The 27,921-nt window shown below is 42.8% G+C and overlaps 2 protein-coding genes across 2 annotated transcripts; one reads left to right on the top strand and one right to left on the bottom strand.

Annotated features, from left to right (window-relative positions):
• Positions 1 to 3,587: 3,587 nt before the first annotated feature.
• Positions 3,588 to 6,292, top strand: nefla (neurofilament light chain a). Its single transcript, XM_041058864.1, has 4 exons — positions 3,588 to 4,631; positions 4,810 to 4,934; positions 5,413 to 5,840; positions 5,928 to 6,292. The coding sequence occupies exons 1-4, from the start codon at positions 3,588 to 3,590 to the stop codon at positions 6,290 to 6,292; spliced, it is 1,962 nt and encodes a 653-aa protein (XP_040914798.1).
• A 3,832-nt stretch (positions 6,293 to 10,124) lies between these two features.
• Positions 10,125 to 13,791, bottom strand: nefma (neurofilament medium chain a). The gene is made up of 5 exons (XM_041058863.1): positions 12,733 to 13,791; positions 11,819 to 11,943; positions 11,216 to 11,682; positions 10,848 to 11,158; positions 10,125 to 10,787 (listed from the first exon to the last, which is right to left on the bottom strand). The coding sequence occupies exons 1-5, from the start codon at positions 13,789 to 13,791 to the stop codon at positions 10,125 to 10,127; spliced, it is 2,625 nt and encodes an 874-aa protein (XP_040914797.1).
• Positions 13,792 to 27,921: the final 14,130 nt, after the last annotated feature.

The raw sequence follows: 27,921 nt of genomic DNA, 5'->3' as shown, positions 1-27,921 counted from the left end.
CTTACTGTACATGTAGCTGCCAGTATCAGCAACACAACACCACAGCTGCTGCTACTTCTGCAGCTACTATTTCCAGTATGTATAATATTTATTGTTAATACAATGTTGGTAAACTTTAAGAACAGGGTTAAGCTGGACAAACACTATCAGCATAAAAGGAGTATACAACTGTTTGTAAAGAAAATGTTCCTCCTGGCTCATAAAAGCTTAACCTGGCCCAACTTCAAGAAAATCATCATATCTTACCAAATCATTATAAAATCTCTATGTTAAATCTTTTTTTAAAAAAAGAGGACATGGAGGAAAGTGTTATTTCTTTCCATCACCTCTAGGAGTTGCTCTAGTATCATTTACACAAATAAGTTTTACATGCACTGTGCAAAATTTTACATTGCATTCAGTAAGACTTGAGCAAACCTGTCATTTTATCTAATAAACTGTGTTTTTTTTAGATTAAAAACACCTGAGAAATAAATCCTAAAGTTTTAGTAAGAAAATGTTAGATGCACTGTACATATATACCATGTTATTATTCTCAGAAGCTGTATATATGCACAGGCATGTGGCTAACTGCAAAAGATCAATTTTCCATGTCTTAGTATCACTATCACTTAATATCAGCATACTTTTATTATACTTTTATCATTGTGAGTCTTGAGAAATGCCTAGTCTTTCACCCTACTTGATATATTATACTTCATTGAGACGAATAATTAAAGCCAAATAATCTGCAGTAGCCTTCATGAAATTTAATGTTGGGAAGCAGAGGTGCAGTGAAACTTGCAGGACAGAGATTAATGTACTGATGAAGCTTGGAAACAAAGCCACAGAGCCAAAGCTGAGCTGTCAAGCAAAGTCAATGTCTCTTTCTTCTTCTAATCAAATTATGATCCATATATAGAAATGAAGAGAAATACAATAGTCCAGAAATATAATACTGATGGAACTCCATGCCTGATGTCAACCGGCATCACTGAATCATGCAAAGCAGATGGATTATTGTATTGTACAAAGTAGGAACTAACAATGCTGCAGGAAAAAATAGTGGGTGCGCCTCTCTGTGGTTGGCCCACTCTGGTTCTATGGTTGATATTAATAAAATTAATATGAAAACACACCATGAAAATGCTGACATCATAGAGAATTAATTCTGAGCCCTACCACCATATGGAGCCTTTTTAGCCTGTATTAGACATTGTTTAGATTTTAGTTTTTGGCTCATTTACAGCACTGCACTGTACTGAACATTTTCTTGCAAATAAAAAAAAAGTTTTCAGTTAGTGGAGACCAAAAGAAAGTTTAAATAAGTGAATATTGAACTTGCACTCACCAAACGCCCAAAAACACTGGTCAAAGGGAGTGCTTATTTTGTCCTGCTGGTGGTTGTGCATCCTTATCTGTTTGTTTTTTTTTTCTGCCCCCTAGTATGAAAAATAGATGAATGCATCTTTAAAACTTGATAAATACTTTTCATTATAAAGCTACATTTTTAATCTCACCACTATGACCACCAAGAGAACAACTGTGATTTTGTATTGAGGTTGGAAGGTTTGGAATATTGTTGTCGTACATCACAAAGTTGCTGTTTTTCTCAGGTGTGTGATGCTGCCATCAGTTTAGCCTTGAAACTGGAAGTTATTAGAAATGTTAACGGTGATAACTTGGTACTTAGGTTGGGATGTTTGTCAGCTCCACAGAAAGAACAAGCAACGACCTAGAAATTAGCACTGTAAGTGAGTTAATTTGTTTGGGAAGAGAAGTTATTAGTCTGCTTTCTCTGTTTCATTTCCTCAGGTCCTGTAAGCATCTCGTCGGCCAAAAATCGCCCCGATGCAGATTGTCAGACTGCTGTTAGGGTGGGAAAAAGTGTACACAGGGGAGATTGTGTGATCACAACTGTTACGATGACTCAGCCTGCAGCAGAGTCCATGCGGCTCCCACTGAAGTTCCCCACCTCCCACTGCCTGCCTCAGTTCTGTTTGGGCACAACATCGTCTGTAAGTACTGGGGGGCCTTTGCTGCATAGGCACATTACTGGAGCAGATCATTCACATACACACACACACATGCACACTTCTTGCACACACACAGATATTGCTGCAAAGCACTGCAATACACTTCATTTATGCATGGAGCTCAAAAGCAAGATGAATCTCCCAGCATAATCCTCACTGAGCCTGTGCATACTGTCCCTGCACAGATACACACACACTCACCAGTCGCACAAGAAAATGCATGTCAGCAACTGTGTGTAATTGACCTGCCAAGGTATCTGTGCCGCAGATGAGAGGGACTGTTTGTCTTTTACAGAATTAAAAGAGCAACCTGACAAAATGCTAAAATGGCTTTTCTTTCACTGATGAACACATTTCTTTCAAAAGATTAAGAATACGTCTTTTTCAAATAAAGGTATAATACGAACTGTGTATGCATTGAAAAGCAAATGCTTGACCTCTCCCATGTCAAATCATAAGAGCAACATTATATACCTGTGCTTGTTAAATACTGTAAATGCCTTGTGACACTGGCACAGACAATGCAATGTTTTCATATAACATATAAGGCTTTAATTTATGCAAATTAAAATTAATATGTGCCTTTAGTTTTCCACAAGGACCCTCTGCATATTCAGACAAAGAAGCTTTGTGAACAAAAAGGGTAAAAAAATCAAAAAATCAAACAGAATCTGCAAGTTTAACACCGGAAATTATTGATGGACCAAGAAATTAAAACAATATATTTATAATATTTCAACAAATTGCAACTACTTCCATTTTGCTTACACAGGTTTGCCTGCTGTTTCTTCAGCATGTCACCTCTTGCATTGTGTTTGGTTGGGATTTTATCATTGCAGGTCTTTTGAGGTCATGGCTGTAATTCTGCTCTCCACCATAAGGAGAGATGCTGTGTCACTGTTGTAAAAAGGAGGACACCCCCACCCCCTACCCCTCTCTGTCCTGCAGTGAGGATAGCACAGTGAGCATGTTTAAGCCATGTTTTTGCTCAATGTAATGTATGGAACTCCTAACAAAATGTGTCACAGTTATTTGCTGGATTGTAGTTAAGGTCCAGATTCAGGTTCTATGTCAAAACTACTGTTTACTGCTTTGTGTTTATTTATGTTTTTGTTGCACTGTTAAGCAAAGTGTTTTATGTATGTTTGTTTTACATATCTATATTATTTAGAAACCCAGCTTGGTTGAACATTACTGTCAATGCTTCAGTCAGGGCAAGACAAACAGAAACATGCAGCTTTATAGTTTTATAACATAATTTTGCGACTTCTTCCTTCTTGTCTTTTCTTCTCTCCATCTCTAAGCCTCGCTCATTTCCCTCCAATACTCATTCCCATGGTTCCTCTCTGTCTCATTTCTTGCTGTTGCAGTGTAAGCCTATCGAGCCTGCATTGTCAGTTTGGGCAAAGCGCTTGCGTCAGAGCTCACTGCCCTACTATAAAAGCACGGGCTGCTGCAGCAGCAAGCAGTTGAGGCTTAGACCTGAGCCCTTCATACACCTCCACACACACACACACACACAGAGAGAGAGAGAGGAGAGGGAGAGCAGCCTGTCCTCCCACTCACTTAGCCATGAGTAGCATTGGATATGACCCCTACTACTCCACCTCGTCATACAGACGTTGGTATGTCGAGGCTCCCCCTCGTGTGGCGGTGACCAGAGGGAGGACCCACTCCGTCTACTCCTCCCATGCCTCCCCGCTGGCCTCCTCCCGTGTGCTGTACTCCTCTCCCGGCCGAGTGCTGCTCTCCTCCTCCTCACCGGCCTCTTCCCTGGAGCTGGAGCTCAGCCAGGCGGCCCAGATCAGCTCTGACTTTCGTGCCGTACGCACCCAAGAGCGCAGCCAACTGCAGGACCTCAATGACCGCTTTGCTGGCTTCATTGAGAGAGTGCGTGAGCTGGAGCAGCAGAACCGTGCTTTGGAGGCAGAGCTGCTGCTGCTGAGGCAGAGGCACACCGAGCCGTCCCGCCTGAGAGCACTGTATGAGCAAGAGGCCCGGTCCCTGAGAGCAGCTATGGACGAGGCCAGGGCAGAACAACAAGCTATCCTGGGCCAGAGAGAGCGACTGGAACAAACCCTGAGCGCCTTGCAGAGTCGTTATGAGGAGGAAGTGCTGGCTCGTGAAGAGGCTGAGGGCAGGCTGATGGAGTCCCGTCGTGAGGCCGACCAGGCTGCCTTAGCTAAGGCTGAGCTGGAGAAAAGCGTTGAAACTCTGTTGGAGGAGCTGGCCTTCCTCAAGAGGATTCATGAAGGTGAGGTGGCTGAGCTCCAGGCCCAAGTCCAACTGGGCGTCCAGGTGGCTGTAGAGTCTGAGGCTGCAGCTCCTGATCTCTCTGGGGCTCTCAGGGATATCCGGTCCCAGTATGAGAGGCTGGCAGCAAGGAACATGCAGGCAGCTGAGGAGTGGTTCAGAGGGAAGGTGGGCTCCCTCACTGAAACCGTGGCCCAGCACAGTGATGCTGTGAGAAGCTCAAAGGACGAAGCAGGAGAGTACCGACGCCAGCTCCAGACCCGTATGCTGGAGATTGATGCATGCAGAGGCCTCAATGAATCCCTGGAGAAACAGCTACATGAGATGGAAGAGAAGCAGAGCGCTGAGATAGCTGCTATGCAGGTCAGCAGTGGTGCTGCAGTTGTATTCTACAATGATATGTCACTAATTATTCAGATCTTTTGATTTTTAGATTACTGGACTTTAAAACAATCACATAAGGTTTTCATTTCACCATGTTGCTTGTTATGTCCTTGTGTCTCTGTGACTCATAAAAGACTCCACTTTGTCTTCTATTTAGGACACCATTGCAGAGCTGGAGAGTGAGCTGAGGGGCACCAAACAGGAAATGGCTCGCTACCTGAAGGAGTACCAGGACCTTCTGAATGTCAAGATGGCGCTAGACATTGAGATTGCTGCATACAGGTGAGAAGCAGCTAGAGAGGGATCAGAAATCAGACTAGATTTCTAAAAATCACGACACGAGGTCTCACTAGTGTTAATTAGCTTGTTGAAATGTTGCATCAATCCCTAATTATGAGGAAACATGAGTTTTAGATCAGTTTAGAAGTTATTCACAAGGTCAGTGAAGGTGAAAATATTTAAACTTTAAGTAAATGTGTTGGTCGGAGTGGATTAGCAAATTCAAACCAAGCTAGTAATTTGCTATTTGTTACTTTGTGACTAGATTAGCATAATGTATGGCAAAACTAAATGTATGAGTGATTTAAAGGTAAAGATAGAAAGGTCAAAAAGAGAAGGCCACTTTTATTTTGGTAAATACATCGTGGGATAAATGTGCTTCACTTTGCCAACTTCAGACATCATAGTGCCGAGGGTAAATTTTAAAAACTTTTATTATAAAGACAGTTCCTATCACCTGCCTTTTCACCAACCTGTACAGGAAGCTCCTGGAAGGGGAGGAATCTCGCTTCAGTGTCGGAGTGGCTGGGGGAGTGTCCTCTTTGTACAGCCACAGTTTGTCAGCGCCCTCCTACGCCCGGCCCGTCCTCTCCAGCCTGAGCTCCGGCACCTCCTACCTGATGACGTCACGCCTGCTCAGCTCCAGCGTCAGCACCACCGAGGGGATCATCTCTGCCAGCCAAGCCCAGCAAGCAGAGGCCGGCCCACCTGAGGAAGAGGAAGAAGCAGCAGAGGAGGAGGAGGTAAAGGAAGAAGAGGAGGCGGAGAAGGAAGAAGAGGGAGGAGAGGAGGTGGAGGAGAAAAAGGAGGAAGAGGAGAAGGAGGAGGAAGAGGGAGGAGAGGAGGGAGAAAAAGAAGATGAAGAGGAGGCTAAGGAAGGAGAAGAAGAGGCTAAGGAGGAAGAAGAGGGTTAGTGCAGCTTATTTATTATTTTTTTATTAAACTGTTAGTCACTGTCACTGTTAGTTAATTAATTAAATTCATTTATTGATACAGGTGGTGCTGAGGAGGAGCAAAAAGAAGAGGTGACAGAGGCTGCTGAGGACGAGGGGGAGAAAGAGGAGAAAGGAGAAGGAGAGGAGACTGAAGTCAAAGAAGAAGCACAAGAGGAGGAAAAAACAGAAGGAGCTGATGATAAAGAGGACGCAAAAGAAGGAGACAAAGAAGAGAAGGAGGAAGCAAAAAAGAGCGAAGAGAAAGAAGATAAAGTTGAAGCCAAGAAAGAAGACAAAGCAGCCGACAAAGACGACAAAGCTGCTCCGAAAACAGATGACAAAGCTGACACCAAAAAGGAGAAAGATGAAGAAAAAGGGGCCAAACCTGAAGCTGCAGAAGAAAAGAGTACAAAGGATAAGAAGTAAGCAGGTAGCCTCAGCAAACTTAAGTCAAGACTGTCCACATACAAACCACAGCTCGATAACCAGTAGAGGCATCAGCGCTATCCTTTCAAATCTGCTTGATAACATGGTGCTCATTGAAACAGTACAATAGCCATTAACAGCAACAAACCAAGGTTAACTGCTTGCCAATATCCAGAGTATTCCATAAAGGTTCTCCTAAAGAGAGTAATGCAGTATGTGTAATTTCTGAATGCAAAAGTGAGTGTGTGCGTTTCTGGTGGTTAAATAAACACTTCTTAAAGCCACGCGTGTCCTTGATCTTGAGTATGGTTAACCAAACACAAGTCTTGATTTATCTGACTTTTACCATTGACAACACAGATTTACAGTGTAGCTTTTGGGAGAGATTGCAAGCCCTGGGATCACTGTTGCTCTGCACTCACCTCAGCAGTGTTGAGAGGTGAGAATATCTGAATCACTTCTGGCAAGTACAAACAATGGCTTTCTGACAGGGAATGTTGTGACATGCTATGCCAGTATTTATTATACAGCCTATTGCAGCAGGTTCTGTTGTATCTCAAGATATGCTTTGAACATTTAAAGTGAGAATATGTAACTCTTATATACAGATATAACAGAATATCCTTCCAGCAAAATTATAAATGCAGTTCATAAGAAATAAAATGCACCCTTGCCCCATTCAATGTGCTATAGCGCTGTGCCGCTACAGCCATACTTGGTATAACTTGTTTATCCAGGCCAAGGTTAGCTAGTGTTGTTGTTTCCTTTCTCAGATGATGTTTTAAAACAATTTTGTTTGAACCCACGAAGAACATACAAGAATTCAAAATAGAAAAAAACAGATAAATGTTAACTAAAGAGATAAATAGTTCTACTTGGCATCAAAAAGCCTTGAAAAATAACAAACAAAAAAAACAAAACAACAAGAAACGAGATGTTTGAAAACGTGTGACTCAAAAAGTCATTTCAGAAAAAGGCTACAGAGGTCGCTGTTGTTCAGCAAACTTTGTGGTCTTAAATTAAATGAGCACACCTCTAACTAAGCAATGACCTTGTCGCCCCCCACCCCCCAAAAACAACAACAAAAAAAAATATATTGTGTCTTTTTAGTCCATGAGTTTTTCTTCCATATCAAAACCAAGCGCCTACATTACCCACAATGCACCTTGGTGGTGGACCGGTCAGAGATTCAGGTGTGTAGCAACCTCGACTCGAACCTGTAATCTCAAGCAGAGGGAACCGGAGGACGGGCAAAGATCGGGTAGGATCACTTCTTTCAAACTCACACAGCACCCACAGACTTATTGCATTCACCCAGAGCCATTTATCAGACTTCTCACAGCCTCCAACAAGAAGCTTTATACATGTTTTAGGGGTGTGCGTTTTTTGTCGCTGCGTGTTACTGCAAACGGTAAAGCACCGTATGACAGTTTAGAGAAAAGGCACAAACTCAGTAAAATGACTCAGCAACGTGAGTCAGGCTACACAACACAAGTTTTATCCGAAGTTTGCTGATATATGCTAACATTAGCCGCCATAAGCTACTACCTGTCATATCAAAGTGAGGCTGGAAGCTGCAGGACAAACTGAATTGAGCAAGTGTGTGTTTATTTCATTAACATGTGAAATATAAACACTGGCATACATTGAAACTAGTTATATTGTGATAAGAAAAAATACCTGTGACATTGTTTTTGCAATTACCTCAAATTACTACCTTGACTGAGAAGCTTATAGAAACATTCATTTACAACATTTCTAATCTTCCCTAATGTGATAAAAAGCCATCCACACACAAACATTATCCCCTGATACTTGGCATCACCCAGCAGCTGCTCTATTATTTTATTTCCCCTGGGTCGACATTAACTGGAGACAGTGTGCAGCAGCAGGCGCTCTGCATCAGGCATGGAGCATACAACCCTGGTGGTGGGTTTTTAAAAAAAATGGCAATAAAAATATTTAGACACAGATGCAGTGTTATTTCTTTGCGGCCAGCCTCTCAGCTATAACATCTGCCATCATTCTCCAGCTTCATGTTGTTGCTGACAAAAAAATAAATAAACAAATAAACATATGTTGGCAAACTAGTTCAGCAGCTCATCAATCAAACCTGAAGCTGAAAGGCATATATTTCATCAGTACATTAACAGATAAGCAGAGGAATAAATCTTATCTTATCCATCCTTTCAGCATGGTCAGTCAGATCTTATCACACTGGTGCCGACCAATTTAAATATCCAGTAAAAATGTCATTACAAATGATTAATGGCATTTAATTCAAGGAACTTTCAAAATTAGATCAGATGAGGAACATCCTATGTTGATATCTTCTTTATTACAGTTAACATTATTGGCAAGATGGTCAGATAGTGCGCTGCTTCTGATGATAAATACTCTACTCTTTTGGTTGTTGATAGTATATCTCAGAAAAATACATTTATGTGGCCAGTAGAACTTCCCCTGGTTAAATATGAAATTGATTAAATTAGATATGAAGGTCATGGGGGGGAAACTGTTTATCAAATTATTTATTCTTTGATTTAATAGTACAAAATTTGATATTCATCAGCTGTCTCCACAGACTGATGTCAACTTTTGTAGCTAAAATGATTTAATGAGCATTAGATCATATAGTTGACCATATAAATCTTACATAAGATATAATTACTTTTATAAATTAAAGCCATTAATTTCATCTGGCATTTATTGTAAAGCTCTTTGCTGCTAAGCTGTAATACTTTTAACTACAACCAGCTGCTAGAAACAGTAGATACCTGTACATAGAGCTATAAAGCATAATTATCTTAGTAGAATAATAAAATATGACAAGACACAACTTTTTTTTTTTCTTTATGACATTTATTGAGCAAATGCTGCTGGGAAATTGTTCATGATGAGTAAAGTCATGGGATTGCAAACAGTAGCACCTCATTTATTTCTGTGTTTAAGTTCAAGTCCATCCTATGCATACAAGAATGCATGTATCTGCGCATTTACAGTTTATTATCATTATTGTTATAATTATTTTTTTTTCAGTTGCACTCAGGTAAACATAACAGACACTGATAAAAAGCATGTTTAAGGCTAGGAGTTTCTTCAGGTTTGTTAAGCTTTAGTCTGCTTCAGTTACTGGATGTATATGGTCATGTGTTTATCATATTGCTGCCTGTGTCTTTCTTCACTATATGTTGTGTATTTGTTGTTAGTCTCTTTTTTGGCTCAGTTGGTATCTTCATTTGTCAAGTAAGGCTTCTTCAGTAGATCATGTGTCTACATCGAGGACCCTCCCTCCTGCCTGTCCCCCCACTTTTACTGAAACTCAAAAATCTTCTTAACTTTAATAATATTTCTCTCACTCTCCCTCACCCACCCACGTCGCATTTATTCCTTTTATATATTTACTCATTTTACACTCTATTTCTACCATACATACAGATAAGAGAGGAAAGTACTCCCCTCCCCTGAGCTAGCATGCAGAGACCCCCCTCCCTCCCACCCGTGAGCTCACCCGAGAACTGCAGAAAGAAAACAAAAAGAAGAAGAAAAAAAAATGTCTCAGTCATTTGCTCCTGACCGCGTCAGCAGCAAAGCCCATTTAAAGCTTTCACTCAACATGCAGTTTTGAAATTTGTAGCATTTAACTTTTGGCTTCTCTCTATGATTTGTTTTGTATGTTTGAAAGTGGTTATCTTTATTACATCGCTCTAGCTGTATGATTTTCTTTGTTATGTTAGTTCTGGGTTGATTGCTTGTCTTCGTGTCCCCTCCGCTGGCCCCCGTCTCCTTCTCCTCCACGTCTGCCGGATCAGGACTCAGGTCTGGAGTCTGCTCAGTCGCCCTCTGACACCTGCTTGATGGACTGGGTGGAGTGCTTCTCCGTCTTCTTGGTGGAGACCAGCTTCTCCTGCTGCACCTCCTCCACCTCCTTCACTGTCTCAGTCACAGTGACAGATTTGGTGACGTGCTTGGATCCGTCCTCACCGGTGGTGATGGTCTCCACAGTCTTGGTGATCACCACTTTCTGGCTGCCGTCTTCCTTCACTGGGCTCTCGTCCACACCGTTAGCGATCACGTCGGCTTCTTTACCCTCGTCCTTCTTCCCTGTCTCTTCTGGGCTGCTCTTGTCTATGTCGCCATTCATGGCAACATCCTTCTTTTCTACCTTCTTCTCTTCTGCTGAGTCACTCTTTTTCTCTGACTTCTCTTCAGCGGCCTTAGGAGCCTCAGGCTTGGCGGTCTCGGCCTTTGGGGATTCAGCTTTAGGAGATTCAGGTTTTGGGGATTCTGACTTGGGGGACTCAGGTTTCGGGGATTCTGATTTGGGGGAGCTAGGTTTGGGGGATCCAGCCTTCGGTGAGCCTTCCTTGGGAGACTCAGACTTAGGAGATGCAGGCTTGGGAGATTCAGATTTAGGAGACTCAGGTTTAGGTGATTCAGACTTAGGGGAGCCAGGCTTTGGGGATTCAGGTTTTGATGCTTCTGTTTTGGCAGCCTCTTCCTTCTTGGCCTCAGGCTTTGCAGCTTCTGTTTTTGGAGCTTCTGTCTTGGCTACCTCTTTCTCTGATTTGTCATCTGCTTTTTCATCTTTCACCTTCTTCTCTTCTTCCTGTTGGCCTTTGTCTGCATCCTCTTTTTCCTCTTTCTCGTCTCCACTTTTGGAGGCTTTGTCAGTGCCTGCGTCTTCACCCTGATCACCACCCTCCTCTTCGGCACCAGCTTCCTCGGCTGCCTCCTCCTCTCCTCCGCTGCCCTCTTTGTCTCCAGCCTTCTCTTTGTCAGGAGAGGCTTTAGACTCTGGAGCTTTGGAGCACAATACTGTCTCCTCAACTTCCTCCTCCTCTCCTCCTTCTCCTCCTTCTCCTTCTTCGCCTCCCTCTGCGTCATCCCCCTTTTCTCCCTCATCCTCTCCCTCCCCCTCACCTTCTCCCTTCTCTCCCTCCTCGCCGCCTTCTCCCTCACCCTCTTCATCCTCATCAGCACCTTTTCCCTCCTCCTCCTCCTCCTCTTCTTCTTCCTCCTTAGCAGGTGCGCTAGCGCTTACTTTGGCTTCAGTGGCGCTTACGACTTCCTCCTCCTCTCCCCCTTCTTCTCCTTCTCCCTCTTCCCCCTCACCCTCTGCTTCCTCACCCTCTGCACCCTCTTTGCCCTCCTCTTCCTCTCCTCCCTCTCCGAGCGTGGCAGACAGCTCTTGTGCTATTTCCGCCAGGGCCTCGTCAATGTCAGCCTTGTCGTCCTCCACCCTCGTCTCCTCAATGATCTCCTCCACAAATTTGTGTTGCACCTTAAGCTTGGGGGCATCTGATTTAGGCTTAGAGATTTTGGTGGAGGTGACCGTCTGGCGATAAGGGAAAGTGCTAAAGTGGGTCTCCTCACCCTCTAGGAGTTTCCTGGTGGGACAATAAATGTATACATGATACATTTAAAACCCACTTTTGATATAAAGAAGAGAAGAAATCCTGTAAAATGACTGTGAATATTATTTCTAAACCACTTTTCACATGTCAAATGTGCATTGGAATATACCTATATGCAGCAATCTCAATGTCCAAGGCCATCTTGACGTTGAGGAGGTCCTGGTACTCGCGCAGGTGACGAGCCATCTCCCATTTGGTGCTCTTGAGCTCATTATCCAGCTGGTGAATTGTCTCCTGGGAAAACACAAAGCAAAGACAGCACAAGGTTGATTAAGTACAACAAAACTTTATGCAGGAAAAAAGCTTTCTGTTTTACAGGTGTGCAATTGTGAAGTTTTCACAATCACTGTGCATGGAGAAATTTTTTTCTATTCCTAAATGACCTTGCTTTGGTGAAGTCTCTGCTCACCCAGAGCTGCTGTTTTAATATATTCTGACGCAATACTGTATTCTAGAAATATTGAATGCCTCCTTTTTTTTTCAAGGGCAGCCTCCACACTTGTTCAATACACCACCCCCCCACTCCCCAAAATCACAGGGATGTGATGCAAGGACAGAGCCAATGAAGGCATCGACCCATGCCTCTGACTCAGCAAGACAGAGCGTGAAGGGGGGGCGGGGGGGAGTCTGCTGCAGTGTCTCCCTAACACTTGGAAATCTCCCAGGCTTGTAAAGAAAGTGAGCGCTGTGTGCTTGTAAGCGCAATGGAGCGCAAGTGGCAATCATTACGCAGCAGAATATGTTTTAACAGACACCCTAAAGCATGATACAGCAAAATGATGTTTTACTGTCATTAAGGAAGTTTGCTGTTTTTGAGGTCCTCATATAAAACTGCGTCACTAAGATAGAAAATGTGAAATTTTGAGCAGACCCCCGATTATTAAGTTTTAAATACACACAAAGACATCTGTTGCATCGGAAAACAAAGTGTCCTATCTAATATTTAAAAGTCCACCCAAACTATAGCCTGTCTTTGGCTCTTTACGCACGGGCTGTGTGGTCGTCTCGGAGCTGTTTCCCTACCTGCAGGCTGGCCAGGTCGCTGTTGTGGCGGTCCTCGATGTCATTCAGCTGCCTCTCCAGCGAATCTCTTGTCCCGCGGACGGACTCCAGCTCCACCGTCTTGGACTGCAGCTGGCGACGGTAGTCGGCTATCTCATCTCGGGCGGACTTTATGGCGTCCTTGTTCTGCTCCGCAGCCTCGGTGAGCTTGGCGTAGCGGCACATGAACCAGCTCTCCACCTGCTGCAGGTTCTGGTTGGAGTGACCCTCCAGCTCGCAGCGGATCTCCCGGAGAGCCTCGGTGATGTCTGTCTTCTGGAGGTCTTTCCTCTCCACGGTCACCTGAGAAGCCTGAATCTGGGCGATGAGGTCGCTCACTTCTTCCTCGTGGTTGTTGCGGATGAAGGCGATCTCATCCTGCAGCGACTGAACTTTCTTCTCCAACTCGGACTTCACCAACTCCGAGTCGCCCATGTCCTTCTTCAGGACACGGATAATGGCCTCTGTCTCCTCCCGGATGCGAGCTTCTTCGTCAAAGCGGTCCCTGAGCCGCTGGATGTCCTCCTCGATGTGGTCGGTGTCGAGCTGAATTTGCGCCTTGTCATGGTGGATTTGCTCCAGTATCGAGCGCAGCTCCTGCAGCTCCTGGTCATACAGGTCTCCCAGCTGGGAGCGCGACACCTGCTTCTGCCGCAGTGCCTGGATCTCCGCCTCGATCTGCTTGTTCTGCTGCTCCAGGTAGTGCACCTTGTCTATGTAAACAGCAAACCGGTCGTTGAGCCCTTGAAGTTGCTCTTTCTCGTTAGATCGCTTGTAGTCTCCGTTCAGGATGGAGGTTTGACTAAAATCAACGCTGTCGGCGGAGCTGAGCACCGTTGAGCTGTAAGCTCGGGACACCGGCACGTTCACGCTCCTCTTGTAAGATGTGGTCATGGTGGAACCGGGACTCGCCCGGGACCAAGACTGGGAGCGAAAGCCGCTGGAGGGGGTGCCGCCGGAGCGGCTGTAGCCGTAGCTGGTCGTCCTAGTATCCATAACTCTCCTGAAGGGGCTCCCTATCGTGTCCACCGGGTAACTCATCCGGTCAGACTACCGTAGGGGATGTGCGCAGGAATGAAGGGGGGCCGTGCAGGAGGTGGAGGCGAGTGGCAAGTGTGTATGTGGGTGTATGCGTGTTATGTATGTGTGTAGGTGAGGGGTGTATGGCTCTCACAGCGACTGAAGCTTCCTCTGTCCGCCCCTTATATATCTGAGGCTCTGTCGCTAACAAGGCAAGACCAAGCAGTTTTGTTTCGTCCATTGATGGAAGGAGGGGAGGGCGCATCCCCCTCAGGCCGTCTGCTAATGGTCCGGGGTCCCGTTCACTCTGAACCACGTGGGCTGGAGCAGGCAGGCAGACAGACAGACAGACAGATAGATAGATAGATAGATAGATAGATAGACAGACAGACAGACAGATAGATAGATAGATAGATAGATAGATAGATAGATAGATAGATAGATAGATAGATATTCATCTTTATGAGTTAACTAATTTGAAGTGATCAGACTTTGTTGAATTTCAGCACCACAGACAGCGACCAACAACAGTCAGTTGTTTCCAGGGCTGAAAAACTGTGATAAAATGACAGCAGTTTTTTTTCCACTGCTTGTTGAAGTGAACTGTGAATGCAAGAACTTGAACAACCACACCATGACAGTTTTTGTAAATGCTAAATATTACGGACAGTGTATGTGTCTGTGTTTGACAGAGTCTGAGGAATGTGAAGTCTTTGCCCAGCTTGTCTTGTCACTTGAACTTCTCAGATCAACAGAGCTTATACCAAGTGATAAACATCTTTTTGTTGTGTGCGTGTGTGTGTGTTCATGTGTGAATGTATGTAGTCGCCATAACCAGTCAAGGGTGTGTACAGTAGTACTGGTGGCAGGAGTTACAGTAGCATAACGTTACATGAAAAATAGTAATTTACTATATTTTCAAATATTTCCTCATTTGTGCTTCAACATAGCCTGGACCCAGTCCTCCTACGATATAAAAGGCCTTCGGCCTCTCTGGACCATAGTCTGTCATGCAACAAGTGGCACTGGCTCTGCAGTGAGCGGCCCTGTCTGCAACCCCTTCTTGTTTATTTTGTTTTGTTTTTTTACACCTTACAACACTGCTCCCATTCACATTTACACCACTGATGCCACAGACTCACACACTTCACATTCCAAAATATTTAGTTTACTTTCTTTACAATAAATCGTTTAATTGGCCGGGTTATGACAAATTGGGAGTTTGTTTGCTTTTGTTTTTGTTTGAATTGCACTATCTAGGGATAACAATTGTAGATTTGTTCCAAAAGTTTGTTTTGTTGCACTTTTAAATTTAGTAATTACACACACATTTAGTTTCTTTTCAAGCTGTGACTTGTTTGTTTGTGGTAAGCATTTTCAGACAGTTGAACAATAGATATTGACATTAGAATGTAGCCTACGATGTGATTTATATTTTCATTTTTTTATTTGTATTTTCATTTCAGGTGCTGTCCTTCATTTCAGGTTCTGTGATTTGATGCGTGGAGCTGGTTGGTGTGGAAGTGACTAAAGTTTGAGTGCTGTGATTAAGGGAAAGGACGCAGTGCATTTGGGTTGATTTTCCAGGGTAAGTAAATTGATTTGTTCAGAGCTTTGTGAATTGGTTTGGATTAACAACTAAAAGTTTGTTGTTTTTACCTCAGGGTTGGTGAGGGGAGCTTTGGTCTTGGTGTTGCGTATTGTTGTTGGTTTGTTGGCAGGCTGTAGAATCACATTTGCAGTTTGATACATGCTTATTTAAAACCATGTACCTTTAATGTATAGTTTCAACATTTGCACATTACACAGACACACACTTTCCTTCTGGGAGCATAGCTCTACAACTATCTGTAGGATCCTCAAAGTAGCTGGTTCAAAGTCATATGGGATTTGCAGGTTATCCATTCATTTGCTGAGACTTTCCCCCTGAATAGTGAAGCATCATTGTGGGCTGCCGGTTTGGTGGCTCTGCCTCACCAACAGGCCATTGATCTCCTATCAGTCTTGATGCTTCACTCTAATCTCAGGTTGCCCCAGTCAATGGGAAACGATTACCGGTCATTGGAGGTAATGCACCAAAAACAGCTGCGTCAGTGCTTTCTGTAAATCCATCACTTAATGTATTTAATTCCGTCAAAATCACCGACATTATTAAATTGCTTAAAAATATAATTTAATAGAGATGTATACAGATATCTTAGAATGGATGTCAAGTTGTCACCTTTAAAAGTCTGCTTGTTATGGACCTGGAATGTGAGCAGGAAACTTACTTTGCTTTTCAGCATTGAATTAGACATTTGCCATAAATCACCTGTCTACATTTCCTTGTCCCCACCTCATTGGCTTTCCACTGCAAGCTTTAGTCAAGCAGCGCTAATGCATCAAGCATGGCCAATTTTAGATTGCTCCAGAGACAGAAAGGCAGACAGAGAGAGAGAAACTGAGAAAGAGCACTAGACAGAGAGGGAGGGAGCGATGGTTACAATGACATTCTCTGTGTGTGCGCGTCTGCCTATTTTAAGCTCTAATATGTATTGTAAATGATAATACTCTAGGAGCCGCACCCACAGTCTGCTTGCATGCTGACGTTGCAGTGTCCTTGACCACTGCCCCATGTCTCTCTCTGTTCAGGCCCTTGTGCTGGCTGCTGGACTTCCCACAAATATATTTCATTGTTGGGCTGTTCACTAGGAACCTCAAGGTGCTTTTGGATGCCCTACAAGGGCGGCGGTGGTGTGATGTACACGTCGGAATGAGGGTGTGTGGAATGGGCAAAAGCAGGGGAGTCAGTCAACATCAGTTCTGGGCTCCAGTGCACTGCAGAAGAGTTGGAGTGTTTTCAAATGGCACTGCAGCAGAAACAGGCTCCAGCAGAGCCCATCCCTGTGAGCCCCCAGCCTGTCCCAGCCTGCAACCTGCAGAGAACACTCCACAAAGTTAAAAATAAATTAATAAATAAGGTAAAAATAGAACAACAAATAACATAAAACATATTGCAACAAAGTTGGAATAGAGTAATAAACAATATGAGCTGAGTCCAGCGATAATGAATGGTGCAACAGCTCAGATGTGCAATGCAGCAGCAGAACCGATACAATACGGCGAAGTAGCAAAGTAGCAATTTAGTATTAAACAGTAAATGCAGTATGCACAGTAGAAACAATAAATAACAGTGTGTGACCGTAGCCCAAATGTGCAACGCAACAATAAAACCGAAACAGTACAGAAATGTCGTCGTCTCTTCATAAAAACACAACATAGGTGAATGTTTTAGTCCCTGCACAGTGAAGTTATTAGTTACAGAAGCTGTCACTGTTGTGTAGATACAGATATGACACACAACATCCAGACGCCAACATAGAACGGATGAGATTCGACCCCTGTGTACCGTATAGCTTACTTGGAGGCATAATGTAGTATGTGTTTGTGTATGTGACGTTCTGTCAGACAAGTATGGGGGCAGTCGGACAAGTTATGGGCGGTACTTGATTGATTGATTCAGAGAAGTTATAGCTCTGGGGAAAAAGCTATTTCTCAGACTGGCGGTGCAGGTGTAGAAGGCCTTATAACATCTACGAGGTGGAAGGAGTTCAGACGCACAAGGGCATGGGTGTGTCCTAACAGATGCTGGTAGCTTTTCAGAGGCAGCACGAACTGTAAATGTTCACCAGGGCTGGGAGCTGTGTGGAGTTCTTATAGTCAGATTCTATGCAGCTTAGATACAACACAAAAATTCAGTATGCTAGGATGAGCTCTGTGATACAGCGATAGAAAGTTACCAGCACATCTGTGGGGGCAGAGCAGCTTTTTTCAGCATCCTCAGGAAAAACAACCTTTGCTTTAGTTTCCTGACCAGCACTGTGGTGTTAGTGGACCATGTGAGGTCCTCTGAGATGTGCCTGCCCTGAATCCTGAAGCTGGACACTCTCTCCACATCTTCACTGATGACGACTGGATCATACCCATCATCCTGTGACCTTCCAAAGTTGATGATTATCTCCTTGGTCTTTGCTGTATGTACAGGTTGTTCTCTGAGTCACAGCTCACCGGGTTCTGCTCCTCCGCTCTGTAGGCAGATTCTTCCCTGTTGGAGACTGAACATTGTGCCGTCTTCAAACTTAACAATGATGTTAGTGGTGAATTTAGGAACACCATTGTGTGTGTGAAGAGGGATTAGAGGATGGTATCAGCACACATCCTTGTGGTGTGCCAGAACTCTGAGTTGTACTGGAGGACAGATGGGGCCCAGTGCCACTGCCTGAGATGCTCTGACAGGAAATTTAGGATCCTCTTGCACAGTGATGAGCTGGGGGAAGACAGTATTGAAAGCAGCACATTTAGCATCCTCACATCTGTGCACTGTCTCGCCAGGTGAGTCATGACAGTGTGAAGAACCAGAGAGATGGCGTCCTCTGTAGATCTGTCAGCTCTGTAAACAAACTGGTTTCAAAGCACTTCATTATTGTTGGTATGAAGGCAACCAGACGATAGTCGTTCTGATTGCTGTTTGTTTTTGACTGACTTCAGGCACTTAGGGACTGTAGCCAGATACAGAGACAGGTTGAAGATTCTTGTAAATACCTTAGCAAACTGTTCAGTGCGGTCCTTAAATACCCAAATACCCATACTGGGACTACACCTGAGCCTGCAGCTTTACACTGTCTGACCCTCCACAGCATGCGTCGTACATCATGTGTGCTCAGTGTGAGCCTGCTGTTATCTGATGGCCGAACACATGCTCTAGCTCAGCGTTACCTTTATTATGATAATAAATATAAGCATACTATAAGCAATATAAGCAATATTATATAGTATTAATTTAAAGACTGCAGGGAGTGCATTCTCCCCTTTGAGTGACGCCAAGGACCAGCATCTTTAGTGCAGAGGCATGTTGTTATATATGCTGATACAGAGACCACAAGGACAGCATGACCTTTTTTTCAGCTGATACATTGTTGAGTAGCACATATTAGTAGCAGCGTAGCAGTTTTCAGTCATAGTGGGATATTAAAACATTAATATGATGTATGACATGTGTTTTCTATAAATATACTGTAGACATCCTTTGATATATGATCAACAGACATTTGTAAGGGCAGAAAACCAGTTGTATAAGGCCCAAAGCCAGGATTCAGACAGAGTCCAAGTCCCTTTGGAAAAAAAAATATTAATGAGGAGAAACAGAGAATGTTATGAGCCAGTGGAGAGGAAGAATGACATTAAGATAGAGAGGGAAGCAAACACGGGGACGTTAATTAAGATTTGCGCTGATGATGCAGCAGGACCTCACAGACTTGTGTGTGTGTGTCTGTATGTGTGCGTGTGTGTGGGGTGGAGACAATGTCTGACAATCACAATATTGACACCACCCATGACATGGATCGTCATGGCTGGTGTCAGTATTGTGATTGCCAGACATTGTTTTCACATGCTGTGCATACGCTGTTTAAGTTGAAATGAAAAGAGTGTTGCTAGGCCAAAAGTATGTGGACATCCAAATATTACAGTCAGCATTGAATCTTTTGTGATAAGAACATGGGTTCTAATATGCGGCTGTAGCATCCTACACTCTTCTTTGGAGGCTTTCCACAAATCCCTGGCTGCAGGGATTTGCTTCCATTCAGCCACAAGAGCATTGAAAAGCTCCAAAACTGACCTCGCTTGGTGCAACAAGGGCATTGTCAGTAAATAGGAAAGAGCACCGTTGTCATAGAGGACGGTTTTGGGTGAATGCAGGTGACCAGACAGAATGACTTGACAGGTACGCAGCCATAAATACAGAGTTGCTCAGGGCACCAGCTGGAACAGAGTGTCTGTCTTTCTTTCTATTAAGTCTTTATATTTGTTGCTATCACGTCCTATTCATTCCATCTGTTCCCTGCTTCCTTCCTCCCTCCTTCTGTCTCCTTCCTGCCTCCTCTGTGTCTCTCCCTCCATCACTCTGTCTGGCTCGCGCCCTCCCAGTCACCATAACGGTTGTCTTGTCTTGTTCGCCGTGATAACATTATTTCTTTTCCACCCTCCACAACACCAGCGTCCATCTGCTGCATCTGGCATCTTTTACCTTCAGTTCACCGCAAACTGCTGTCACGGAGATGTCCTTCACAGGATACGGTACATAAACATGTTGTGTAGCAAGGTCGTAACTATGTCCTGACGCACCATTACACCTGAGGCAATGTGCTTCCAGTTTGTCATGCATAATGATGTATTGCAGAGTCATAGCATAACGTTGGTATTAAATGTGTTAGTTTTAAAGGTGTAGTAAATAATTTAAGTATTTGATTAGTTAGTGAAATGTTTTAGTAAGATGTACCTGCAACATTTTACTACATTACACATTTTCCCCCATTTGCATGAATGTGCACGTGTTTGTGCATGTGTGTGCTCTTCAGAGCCTTGACAGTAGAGGATTTAGATTATTGCATGTTCAGCTCCCATTTGAGGTTTGTTGTATATTGATTAACATTTTTTTCCCAGAGGTTTTAAGAGCTCTGCTGATGCACATATTGGCCAAGAAAATCTATATGCAGGGTTGAGAGAAAAATACATTGTGTAACACGACACTGAACCTGCAGAGACTGAACTTCATGTGATTATCCATGTGTCAGTATGTAAATATGTGATCACAAAGATGTAAATAGTGGGATCTAAGCATAGTGTAATGGTGACATTATTGTGATTCACTCCTCCTCATTATACCTCACTGAACTTTAAGTTTTTAAGTTCTACTTGAAATCCCAGAGTTCCCAAAGATACCAAATATACCAGGCTGAATTTTGGGAATATATGTGTAAAGTTCTGTAGAATTTGACCATTTGAAGGAATGGTGCAGAGCCACGGGCTTCACCCAGTAAAAACTTTGTTTTTCTTTCTACCTTGACCAGCTACCACATTTGTCTCTCAGATTTCTTTTGCCAGAAAGTGCAACAATTCACATTTGACGTAAAATGTTAAAAGCAGATTGAGTCATCACTGGTTGGTGAAACAATCCTACATTTGCAGAGCAGCTTAAGACTTCACACTGCAGTGTTCTGCAAAGGGCAGATCTCTATTGGCTCTTGGGATGGATGGGTGAGAGGTGCAAGGTTAAGCGGCTCAGATGGTGAGGTAAGCAATGTGTGACAGGCTATAGGTAGCTGTATGGGGTGATGTTAGTGGGAGGTCTGGAGTCAGTGACGATATCATGTATAGTGGCAGGGCAATAAAGAGCAACAAGAATGGAGGGGGGTGCATAGGAGAAGAGAAAGGGAGGGGTTACACTAGGATCTGCAGTTTATCTGCAATGCATCAGTAGCTCTCTCTCTCTCTCTCTCTCTCTCTCTCTCTCTCTCTCTCTCTCTCTCTCTCTCTCTCTCTCTCTCTCTTCTCGCGGTGTGTGTAGGTCGAGCAGATACAGCGCCTTTTCTCATAGGTGATCCTCTGTGGACGGTTAAGCAGCCACGGAAATAAAACTGTTCCACATTCTCCTCACACAGGGAAAATGGTGGGCAAACATCCAAGAAGTAGTTAGTGTCACTTCACAGACACATCCATTCTAACATGCACAAAAAGATACCATCAGATTGGACTTATATGGAGCAAGGTAGAGTATCAGAAATTAAAATTCTGATAATTTGCCTTTAGGAGTTTGTCATTTGCTCAGATACTCAGTAATGAGTAGACAAGACCTAGGTTGAGGATACACTAACACACAGATCACTGGCTCTTCTGTTGAGCTTAGAAATTCAACTTGAAAAAAAAATAAGATGTATCTTTCAGTATTTGCTTCCTCAGCAGTGGAGACGCCAACTTTTCAATAAAACGTCAACATTAGTTTCAATCTGTCACCTTCTAATGAAGTTATGCAACAAAATATATGACAAAGAAAGTGGGGAGTGTGGTGTAAATCTGCTGGCTCCCTGAGTCGATGCAAAACCAATTTAAAGCACGCGCACAAACGCACACACACGCACACATACACATAATTCCACTAAACTTGTTTCCTTATGTCCAACTGAATACTGAGATATAACTGAGATTGTCATTTTATGTTGATTAGCCGGTGATTTGTATTGTCGTTCGCACAGTATGCAGCATTTGGTGCTGGAGATGAATGATTTACAGTCTAGCCTGATAATCAGACTTCTGATTCATACCATGCATTATGATAATATTTGCTCTGACCTCCAGTCATGTCGCCATCAGTTACCCTGAAAGCTTTGTACTACATGTTTCAGATATGATACTTTCTATGATCATACACCAACTAGCAGCATGGTTAGCATCACCTTGACCTTCATTAGTGATTATGGTAACACTTTTTTGAGGTGGCAACCTTAGCACTAGCTTTGTTCTCCAAATTGTGAATGTCTCTTGATATTTCAGCAGTATTATTGCTTTGGTTTCATTGACTGTATTTCAGATGAGGGTTAGGATGGACAGTGTATTGCGTTTCTTTTTTTGTCCACTAACTACAATCCTGCTTTTCCTCAGTGTACTATAAGTTTTTACAATGAATTCTTTCCATTGTTCACTTCGAAATATAAACATATAAGTATTTCCAATTGTTTAAATTTGTATATTCAGTACATATGGACTGTTTACTGTCTGTATGTAAAGCACTGCCCTCAGCATGTTTGTGCTGCCGTATTCCTCGCTATATGAGCCCTTGTTGTCCCTGAACTGCTGTCAGCATGTACTGTGTGGCTTTGTAAGTTGTCGATATGTCCCTGCGCCAATGTCATTGAGACAAATTTGTTTACACATGTTGTAGCTTTCAAATAAAGTGACCTAATGTCTAAGGGGGAAGATCCTGCGTTGTGCTGCTGCTGCTGGTGCAGGAAGCTGTTATGGATGCCGTTCTTCAGGGTCATTAAGAACAAAAGGAAGGACCACATAGTGTGTTGAACAAGCAAAAACTGTCATACACGCAACTGACACGCATAGTACAACGCGGATTAGTGTCCTTCTGTCTTTTTCTGTCTTCCTCTCACATGCTGACAAGGCTTTGCCTCACGATGAGTAAAGTAAAGAACATAAAGCTGAAGTCAGCAGCTTTTCTCATCTGGAGGAGGGCGTGAGTGATCAGCGAAAGCCAAGAAGATTAAACTGAATTATACCCCACTGAGGGCGACCACTGTGAGACCCCTATTTAATTATTTCATCACTGTCTGTTTTCACAAAATCAGACTGTTTTCATCATTCCACAGGCTTATTTTTGAAAATGAAAAACTATGTGACACGCCAGGTTTTTTTTTTTTTTGCATTTTTATACAAAGAAACTGTCATCAGAGAGAATAAGCCAGTAGCCAGGTGGGTCGGCCCTCTGCTTCTTTCGGTGCTGGCCCCCTTGGGTGGCAAATACCTGAGTCATGCAGGTGATTTAGTCATCAGTAAGAGGCTATATAAATACCAACATACTTAATGAGACCACTGTTCACTCTGAGATAAGCTTCTGTGTAAGGACAGTGAAACTACCAGGTCAGTGAATCTGTATTATCTATGTCGCTCTTTTCTCTTTTAATCTCTTACAGTAAATTATGTTATCAGTCTGTCTCTCCATCTACTCGTCCTTTGCTCACTCAAGATACTCAGAAAAAGTAAACATTAGTAATTTCGTGTAAAAAAATGTCATGTCTGAGAACCACCAGTCATGGTGTCATAAGTAAAAGCATGTGCTCAATTTCCAGAGTTTAATCTACCTCCAATATCCTGGATCATCTACTGTGGTCTGACATCATTTTAATCTGCAGAGTCACTCATCACCCTCTTTCTCTGCAACCCTCCTCCCTCCTCTGCTGTCTCCACCTACACAGAAGCAGATTCACTGTCTCTCTTTTTATCTCTGTGTCCTCTTCCATCATTTTTAGACATTTTAATGTTGTGGCCCCTGTGGGTCGTCTATTCAGTACCTGTGCTTCAGGAAATTACCTGAGTGCGTATCTTTATAGTGCACCTACAAAGGGCGAAGAACCCAGACTTAGAATACGAAAATCTTAAACTACATTTCTAAAAAGGCTTAAGAATATGTTTTAATGACAGTTGTGGATCTACATGTATGAATGATTCTGTACACACAAGCCAGTGGGGGCAGGATGCTGTTAAGAGGCCCAGTCGTGACTGGGATGCATAACATGAAACAGAAATACTTGTCAGATTCTGAACCACCACATTTGCACACATACTGCAGTAAATAATTTGTATTATTTTTGGCTGGACTGCAACAGCGGGGCCAGCCCTATAAACACGAATGTTTGTCGTTGACTGACTGACTGAGTGATGAAGTTACACCATCAGCCAGCCTAGTGTTTGAGTTTCTCCATTGGCTTCAAAAATAAATTGGCACAAGCAGTCTATTATTACATCATCAGGGGGGCATTATGATGGACGTAAATGAGAGCTGCCAATGTTGCTGCCCCAGCGAGGTCAGGCTTTTCCTCTACAGATACATCTTTCTGTGTGTTTCACTCAAATAACCTCATGGAAACTGATATAGACATGAATGAACCTCTGTCTTCTAACTTTGTTTGGCCGAAATCACAGCACAGCCTTTGTCTTTAACGTATGTGTATGGAGATTTTGTAAAACGACGTTCTGCTTATAAAATCAGGATTATAGTAGTGCAGAGCAGCAATTTAGAAATGTCTTGGAAATGACTGCTGATTAATATGTTGTCTTAATGGGCCACGTTTTAGTCTGACGACAGAAACAGAAAAGCATGTAAATGAGGACAGCTTTATTGGAAATTCAGCTGTATTAAGTTACTGTACATGTGAACACAGAGAGTAGGAGAGAGGGCTGAAACGTGCTGACACTAGGCAGAATGCAAATACAACACCATGATGTAATGAATATGCTAATTAGCATATAAAGTCATCTAGCAACATCAAGGAGCTTTTTGAACAGGCTTTTGCAGCTTTCCCTTTAACATTTTTTATTTTTTTTTTACAACAGTTCCATGACCGTTTTCAACTACGTCCTCATTTTCTCCCACTGGCCTTACACAGTCCAGCTGTATATTAGCTTTTGACCTAGTCTTGTTGAGAATACTGTCAGTACAAAGTTAAATGAAACAACTTTGTTAAAACTAGGAAACTGTTAAAACTAGGTTGTCCCTGTTTGACTCAGATGACTCAGCTAAATCCATCCAACTGATATGAGTCATCAGTTGTTGTACAGTACCTGTGAGTGTTTGTGCATTACATACATTACATAATTGAACTAATCAACGGTGTATAAGACATTAAGTGGAAGATACCATCATGGCAGATTATTCAGCTATTCAGACTAGAATAACTCTAGTTATTCTGGATTGCCATGGAATTTTGTTCAGATATTAATGAAGGGAATTTATCAGACTTCAGCTTTTTTTTCCACAGTGCTGTTTCTCGCCCTTCTTTGTGGCTGTCATGAACTCTTTTGTACCTGCAGATAAATCAGTGAAATACAGTTTTTCACAGTCATGACTGGGGCAGTTCTATGCAAAGCATAAAGACAAATTGAGGTACAAAAATAAAATTTCACAAGCGATTGAAGGAGAATGTCTGTTTAAAAACTTTATGCAGTGCTGTAGGACATGAACATGTCTTTTGTCAAAAAGCTGCTGTGGATCAGCAGTATGGTGTTGTTGTACTCTAGTTCCATCCTTAAAAGGCCTAATGACTGCATCAAGACAATTAAGTTGTACCACCTACTGTTTGTGTATGTGTGTTTATAAGAGTGTGAAGTAAGACACCAATGGTATGAGGGTTATATGTATGAGAAAGAGAGAACAAGGGAGTGTGTGTGTGCGTGTTCGTGTGCGTGTGTGTGTGTGTGTGTGTGTGTGTGTGTGTGTGTGTGTGTGTGTGTGTGTGTGTGTGTGTGTGTGTGTGTGTGTTTGTGTACTATGACTCTGCCTCTAGTTATTTTAAGACATTTCAGTATTCACTCTTAGACTTGTCAGTGAGCTGCTGGAGAGGCAGACTGAGGTGCAGAGAGGAAAGTGGAGTCATGCTGCAGAGGTTGAGCTGCAGAATCATGATACAGCTGAATGAGGGAGGGGGAGAGTAAGGAGGGGAGGGAAGAGCGAGGAAAACACAGGCAGGGAGAGGGGTAGAGAGAAGGAGAAAGGGAGTGAAACAGATATTGAGGTTTAGAAAGGGGTGTGTGTGTGTGTGTGCTGTGGGGATGGTAACTATCCATTCGAAAATCATTACGTAACTCTATCTGTTGCTGCAGTATGAACAGAACATTGTTGCAGTGAAGGGGATAGTCTCTGTCTACACTGCATTCTACAGGTCCTCTAACCAAAATGACAATAGCTGTCATTCAAAGATGTTTGCCGATCTGCCACCACCGTGGTTAACGCTTAGCTTAGACAACTAAACCTAGTTTAGTGTAGGCTGAATGTGATTCAAAATTCAAGGGTTTTAAACCTGCATGATGTTTTGGCAACTTACTGACACCTTATAAAGTTGATATGGCAAACATTGGGGTATTTAACTGGAGCAGGCACAGGGAAATCTTAATATCAATGGAGATGTGTTTGTGTCCATGAGATTAATGTAAGCCCAGTATTCACTCTTTTTAGCCCTGCTTTGGTCTCCACCAACTTCTGAGAAATATAGCAAAAAACTTCTGGCTTTTTAGCTGCTAAATTCTCCACTATTTTCATGAGCAAGTCTCTAACTCTGTGTGTCTGCTGTTCGGTGCTGGGTAGGTAGGGTACAATGGATGTTTAAAGCTGTTTCTGGAAACAGCTGCCTGCTGTGTCTGAAAACAACCATGGTGAGTGCAGTGAGTGAACCAAAACAGTGAAGCTGCAGGCCATAAAATCAAAACAAAGAGCTCAAAGGTGTCAAAATGACAAAAATGCTCTGTTGTTATGCTATTATGATCAACCCCTTTCACATTCATTCAGAACAAAAGAACATGGTCCAGATTTGCGAGTACACTTGTTCTATGGAGTGCCAAGTGTAGCTGCTCTATATTCTTTTTTTCATAATTTGTAAGCAGTCTTGCATTGAGTTTTTGCTCTGAGTGTGAGGTCCTTGTTGTCTGTGGCACAACCATCAAGAAAACCTCAATGACAGTTTTTATATATTTATTTATTTATTTATTTGACTTTGGGATTAAAGTGATTGTAATTCAGAGAATGGCTGGAGGTTATATTTTTTTTTCTCAGACAGTAATAGGTTCAGCAACGCGGCACCACTGTGGGGTGCCTGTAGCCAATCCTGCTAAGTACCACTTAGTATTCTGAGACAGTTTGTAATCCCTCAAGTCAGTGTGACTGCCTCTTGAAATATGTGTGTGTGTGTGTGTGTGTGTGTGTGTGTGTGTGTGTGTGTGTGTGTGTGTGTGTAAACTCTACAACTGCATAGGAGGTATACAGTGTACGTTTATGTGAACGTAGTGTGAGTGTGGAAAAATGATTTCCCCATACATTGTGAATCAGTGGATTGACACAGGACAGTAACAACTGTGCCATAACATCACACTCTACCTTTTAATATCTTTAATGTTTACATGGCAGGGATGGGTACTCAGCTGTGATGGTTAAAGTTAGGGTTAAGGTGTTGCAATGCATTATGTGACTAAGGGCCCCAAAATTTCAAATATACATGTGTTTATGAGTGCTGGGTATTTCTGTCTTTGTGAAGGCTGTTTTTTTTTTTTTGTCTTCTGTTTGAGGACTAAGACTCAGCTTTAGGGTTAGGATTAATGGTTAAAGTTGGGGAATAAGAATGCACTATGAAGCTGAGCGTCCTCATAAGTACAAATGTTCAAAGCTATGTATGTGTGTGTTTCATTCTGAGTGTTTTTAAGGCCAATGACTGACAGCTTTTCCCATGGTGACTACACTATAAGCCAAAGAAGAAAGTTGAAGAAGAAAAGAATCTCTCAGTCTCTCTTCCTTTGTCTCCATGCCTCTCTCATTCTTTCTCTGCTCTTTACCCCCTCTCTCTCTCTGTCTTTCGTTTGTCTCTCTTCCCTTTTTGTTTTTATTTCTTTCTGCCTCTTCTCTTAATGCCTCTATCTCCAAGTCCTCTCTGCTCATATTGAGAAATAATGAATACAGTTCCAACCCATTTGTAAACCTGCATATACAAATGGCAGCAAAACAAATTTACAAAGTTACGGATTGGATATAATATAAAGTACTTTATATTAAATATTCTTTGCTTT

Source organism: Toxotes jaculatrix, chromosome 16 (assembly GCF_017976425.1).
Source record: "Toxotes jaculatrix isolate fToxJac2 chromosome 16, fToxJac2.pri, whole genome shotgun sequence".
Classification (NCBI taxonomy): domain Eukaryota; kingdom Metazoa; phylum Chordata; class Actinopteri; family Toxotidae; genus Toxotes; species Toxotes jaculatrix.
The sequence above is the reverse complement of the archived record's forward strand: the minus strand, read 5'-3'. Positions and strand labels throughout refer to the sequence as shown.